The 6,000-nt window shown below is 44.3% G+C and overlaps 1 protein-coding gene across 4 annotated transcripts in view; it reads left to right on the forward strand.

Moving 5' to 3' along the window:
- The window catches only part of NOL10 (nucleolar protein 10), a 63,863-nt gene extending 59,365 nt beyond the window's left edge, over positions 1–4,498 (forward strand). For all 4 annotated transcript variants that reach the window (XM_018559557.1, XM_018559560.1, XM_018559558.1 and 1 more), the window contains one exon: positions 4,347–4,498. In XM_018559557.1, coding sequence (XP_018415059.1) covers positions 4,347–4,466 — 120 coding nt within the window. In that variant the 3' untranslated portion in view covers positions 4,467–4,498. The remainder of the gene's footprint in view (positions 1–4,346) is intronic.
- Positions 4,499–6,000: the final 1,502 nt, after the last annotated feature.

Below are 6,000 nucleotides of genomic sequence, written 5' to 3' on the forward strand. Positions count from 1 at the left end.
TGGTGGTTATTACCATTGTGTACACTCATCCTGTGAACTACTCCTGAAAAACTAAATGTCATCTTTAAAGATGAACTCCAGGGATTAATATGTATCTAAAATACCTGGGAACTGTTTACTTGCCTAAGGAATTCAAATTCTGGCCAGCCACTGATTTGGGTACCCCAGCCAGGACATTTGAGCTTGGTTGAGAACCGTGGGGCACAACTCACCCCCTGTTTGCTGATTAGGCAATGAAACAGCAGACTGATGAACACCTCCCTGTGCTCACTCTGATCTATCCTCGTGTCAGCATGCAGCAGATACCTATTGTCTTCCTGTGCCTTACTGCCCTGTATTAGTGTTGCTGCACAGGGGATGCAGGGGGCTAATAGCAGACAAATTCAAGTACTTGTATTAGTTGTGCCTAAAATGCATTTAAAGTGAACCTGTATTATAAAAAAAAAGAACAACAACACTTCAGCTGTATCTTATGGTCAGTTCTTGCACTCTGTTAGGCATGCCTTGCATTCATGTAGCGGCGTAAGTAGAAATCATGGTGGGCTGCATAGCAAAATTTTGTATGCCCTCCCACCAGCCCACCAGAAAAAGAAAAGTACCTACCTCCAGAACACGTCCCTGTGCCATCTCCTTCTCTTCAGCTCTGCTCCTGCTGGCTCTGACATCAGAGCTGAAGAAGAGATCACTGCTCACTGCTGCACAGCCCACCATAGACCTGGCTCAGAGTGACCCCGCACGTACCAGAGACCCCACACAGCCCACCTGAGAGTGACCCAACAGAGCCCACTTGAGACACTGCAGAGCCCACCATAGACTCTCTACGGTGGGCTCTGCAGGGTCTCAGGTGGGCGCTCCTCTTACCTGTCAGCCTCCTGCTGCTGTGCCCCAGCCTCCTCCACAGCCAGACCGGTGCTGCTGGGCCCCAGCCTCCTCCATTACCACGGGGCAGTGGCCTCCTCTGCTGCTGGGCCCCGGCCTCATGGTAGGGTTCATGTTACTGGTAAGTAGTGAAATTTCACAGGGGCCGCAGTGGGACATAAGCAGGTGGGTAAAGCCATAGCCAGAGGCTGGGGACAAGGTTGACTTTATACATGTTTTCTTAAGTGAAAATGTCTATATATCTGCCTAGAGTTCAGCTTTAAAAGATCTGGACATGATAGGTTAAATGTTTACGTTTCTGAGGACATAAAACAAAGAAATGCAAATGCCGGATTCATTACCAGGTCGCAGAAAAGACTTGGTCTGTGATTATGTAATGTGGACGGCGAGCTTTACTCTCAGTAACGTCTAGCTGACAGTTCATTCATCCGGTCACTTACCAGCTAGTAATACATTTCTTTGACTAAGCATTGCAGATCTTATATTTAGCGCTCCGGTAATCTGATCATACTCGGCTTGAACTTTTTTTAGGCAGCGGGTCAGGGATGGGCTAGAGCCAGCCGTCTTATAGCAGTCAGCCTGCTACCTTAAGAATCAGTCTTCTCAGATGACATGCTGGTCTTGTCTTACACTTTACATTGCCAAGTAAAAAGCCACACGGACAATGGTGATACCATTGTTAGAGGCCATCATCGTATTTTAATCCAGTTTAAGGTTGAATTTACTGAACCCAAATGAAAACGTAATTAATCCAGCTATTTATGCATTACATAAGGGTCGGTTCACACTATAGTGTTGCACTAAAGGCACAGTATGCATGTGTTTAGTTCACACTATCGCATAGTGAAATGCACCACAGGCTGGGTGCGTTGTATTGCCATTCATTCTGAGTGCCACCCCAATGCATCCACAGGCAGGCGTGCATTACATTGTATTTTACGCTACCGCAATGACATGCTTTGCGTCGCCACTTGGTGGGAAAAAAATAGTGCGTGCACTGTACAGTAACACAACACACACACTATTGGGGTACAGTGCATTGCAACGCACGTCTGCTGGGAGATGCATTGGGGTGCTATTCAGAATTCAGTGTGCTATGCAATAGCATGCACTAAATGCACGGACAACATACCTTTAGCACAAAGCTGTAGTGTGAAGGAGTCCCAAAGCTGACAAAAGGACCTAAACCTCTCTCAACATCAGCATTGTATAATCCCCCTGCTCGGCAGTACGTGGGCTGGGAGAGGAGTGTCACCCAATATGGCTTTACAGCATTGCACAGTCCTCTTCTGATCCTAAAGGGGAGAACAGAACGTAATGATAATCCACTATAGTGTGCTGCTCCATTATTGTCCAGGCACAGTGAGGGGCAGGTCCTAGATTAGGATGTGCTGCACAAGTGCAGGGAGGATACTGGAGGTGCAGGATCTGGCTGTGCTTTCTGGCAGAGGGATCTGAATCGTAAGATTGGCTGGGAAATAACGTATAGCATGGGATTCAGTTTTGTAAAGACCTACAGAATTAATCGGGCAAGAATGAGGTGGTCTCAAAGGTGTTGTAAAGACAGATAAACACTTATTGTACTGTACTTAAAGGAGAACTATGAGGTGAGTGCCTTTCACTCACCTCATAGTTCTAGCCGACCTGTGACAATGAGACTGTCACAGGTTGGCTCAGTAGATCGGGCGGTGAGCGAACACATACCGGCGTTTGCTCACCTCTCGATCCTGTCACGGCTCTCTGCCGTGACAGGGGAGGGACTGGATTCCCCCCTCCCCGCTCCGATCCTCTAGCGCTGATTGGCGGAACGGACGGGGGAGGGGGCGGGTACAGCTGGCTCTGCCTCTAGATAGGCAAAGCCAGCTGTTACTCACGCAGCTGGGCGGATCCAGACATAATTGTCGGGATCCGCTTCAGCTGCGGCGTCTCAGTGTACCGTGAGCTGTAGCTCGCGGTATACTGCACTACCTGCCTCTCCGACCAATAAAGACAACATTACACTACCTGCCTCTCCGACCAATAAAGACAACATTACACTACCTGCCTCTCCGACCAATAAAGACAACATTACACTACCTGCCTCTCCGACCAATAAAGACAACATTACACTACCTGCCTCTCCGACCAATAAAGACAACATTACACTACCTGCCTCTCCGACCAATAAAGACAACATTACACTACCTGCCTCTCCGACCAATAAAGACAACATTACACTACCTGCCTCTCCGACCAATAAAGACAACATTACACTACCTGCCTCTCCGACCAATAAAGACAACATTACACTACCTGCCTCTCCGGCCAATAAAGACAACATTACACTACCTGCCTCTCCGACCAATAAATGTTGTCTTTATTGGCCGGAGAGGCAGGTAGTGTAATGTTGTCTTTATTGGTCGGAGAGGCAGGTAGTGTAATGTTGTCTTTATTGGCCTGACTTTTATTTTTAGCAAGTTGAATTTGAGATTTCCGCTTTCTGTTATATTGTATAAAAATGAAGCATGAGAAGTTAGAGTGCTTTGTGTTATCAAATGTTTCTGGTGTACATTGTGTTTGTTGTGTGTCTATGACAACTGTAACAGGTGCTCAGCTGACAACATATCCACCAGCAGTATATATGGATTACCAAACATGGCGAGGAATATGTAAGGAAACTCAATCTAGTGACTTGAATCCGATCCCACCTGCAGCAATGAAAGATTGGCCTGTACAAAGGGAATCTGAGAGTCAAGTCATAGTGGGCTATATTGAGGGACATTAAACAATATATTGTTGTTACTTGTGATCCCTGCAAAATCAACTCTCTTGTGGTCTTTAATATAAATCCCCAGCTGCTTCATTTAGAACTATTTATGGACAAATAGTGTAAATGTATCAGGAACTTGTTACATATGTAGAATTTGATTAGTTATTAGTGGACAGTTTGATGGCCAGTTTTTCTTTTTGTGGTACTTTAATGAGAATGAAGCTGTACTGAGTGATCACTGTGAACACACACTTGGATAGAAGAGCTATAAAGTGCCAATACCTGTCGTCATTATTCTGGTCAACCCTCCAGAGCTCTTTGAACAGCTTATATAAGTAGAGAGCCCAGGCACCTCAATTCTCCCTTAACATCCCATGTGGCAATGACGCGGCCTTTTGGTTGTTTACATATTACATATTATTTTGGAGTGAGATCTGGAGCATCGTTTTGCCCAAAAATGTAAGAAAAGAATAATTATCTATTACTAACCAGGAATCTATTCTCAGTTCTTTATCACCCTCTGCAGCTATAGATTTAGTGTGATTCGGACATGATAGCAGTGGGTACAGATTACGTTACTATTGTGGCAACCATTCAGTGTTAAATGCAATGCTTAGACTGAAATACTTGGTGGTTGTTCATGCAGATTATGTAATTACTATGTCATTTTCTTGATTTATATTTTCTCTTGTGAAACGTTATACGTTTTCTTTTCCAGTCTGAACAACAGAAGAAGAGACAAGAAGCAGAAAAACAACATAAAGAGGAGAGGAAAAAACTGCGCCGTGCAGCTGGACACTTGAGGGGCAAACCAGCAAAAGGGAGACCATTTTATTAGAAGACTGGACCTTGTCCCAGAACCAATGTGAAACGAGGCGAATCGATCTGAATGCACATATGATTGGCCAGTCTGCCCAGAATATAGAATTCTTAAGTCACGATTGCCCAGATTCATGAATTTTGCTGCAGGTCAGACGGATGCTAATACTCAGGAGAATCATTAGTGGACATCATTGATGGCCATTTCCAATCCTAGAGGATGAATGGTTTACAGCAACTCAAAGTGTCACCTAAGCGGAATGTGGATCAAGATGGATGCTTTATTAACCGCTTGCTGTCCGCCCGTTGTGAATAAACGGACAGACAGCAAAGTCCCATGGGCGGCTTGCCGTAATTAGACGGCTTTCTTTTCCTGCTCACGCGCGCCCCCGGGCAGATAAAACCCGTTCGTTCTTTACAGCCGTTACCGGCTGTTTGCCATACTACCAATTGGCGGCTCTATAGCCTGCCGATCGGTTGTATGTTACGTTTTGCTCGGGGGGGCATCGGGAGGTAAGATGGGAGGGAGTTCAGCATCTTTCTCCTTGCTGATCTCCCTCCGTGCTGTGAATGCAGAAGTGATGTGTAATACATTACCTCCGCGTTCATCTGTCAGTCATCTGGCTGCTATAGCCAGAGAGAAGAAGCAGATCTGTCCCCAGGTGACATTAGGGGTCTTGCAGATTTTAAGGCTCGACATGTTTGGTGTGTTTTTTACCCAACGTGACCCCGCCTTTTATATTTTACCAAAAAATTGGGTAATAATGTTTTATAATTTAATATAGGGGAAACAGGTTTTTTTTTTTATTATTTTTGGTAATTTTTCCGTAATATAGTAAAAAATATAAAACCCACCAGTGGTGAATAAATACCACTAAAAGAAAGCTCTATCTGTCCCCAAAAAATGGTATAAAATGTATTTCCCATAACGTCTTCCAGGACAGCATCACGAGATGGAATCTCCTCATGCTGTCCTGGAAGACTAATGGAAATAGAGTTATCGGTAAGTCCTAACTCTGAATTTCAGTACAGCGTTGCATGACGGAATAAATGTCAGTCAAAGTACCGCAGCGCTGAATACTGACAAATGGCCTGGATGGGAAGGGGGAGTAACACCGCGGACTTCAAGTGGTTAAATCTCTATTGGCACATCACCGGTGGGTGAAGTTTGAATTGAATATCTACCCAATATATATATATCATCAAAGCAGAAGCCTTGTCCATTCTCATAACTTTTAAATAAAAATCACTTATTTTTTTTTTTTCTGGTATCACTTGTATATAAGTTACGGAAAAAGAACCCATCAGGATAAAAGAATGAACAGTAAATATACATAATAATGGTTGTGCAGTTTTTTACTTGCACACTTGGATTTTCCTCCATGCATATCGGTCTGATGTGAGAATTTCACGATTCAGACAATGGCAATTAATGAATTCTAATATTCTCTGAAGATGCAGCAAATCTGCATAAATATATTTTGGGAATAAATCTGATGATCTCTAGTAGGGATGCACCAATACAAGTATCGTGCCGATACCCAGTATTTGGG

The sequence above is a fragment of the Nanorana parkeri genome, unplaced genomic scaffold (genome assembly GCF_000935625.1).
Source record: "Nanorana parkeri isolate BGI_ZX_2015 unplaced genomic scaffold, ASM93562v1 scaffold404, whole genome shotgun sequence".
In the NCBI taxonomy this organism is placed as follows: domain Eukaryota; kingdom Metazoa; phylum Chordata; class Amphibia; order Anura; family Dicroglossidae; genus Nanorana; species Nanorana parkeri.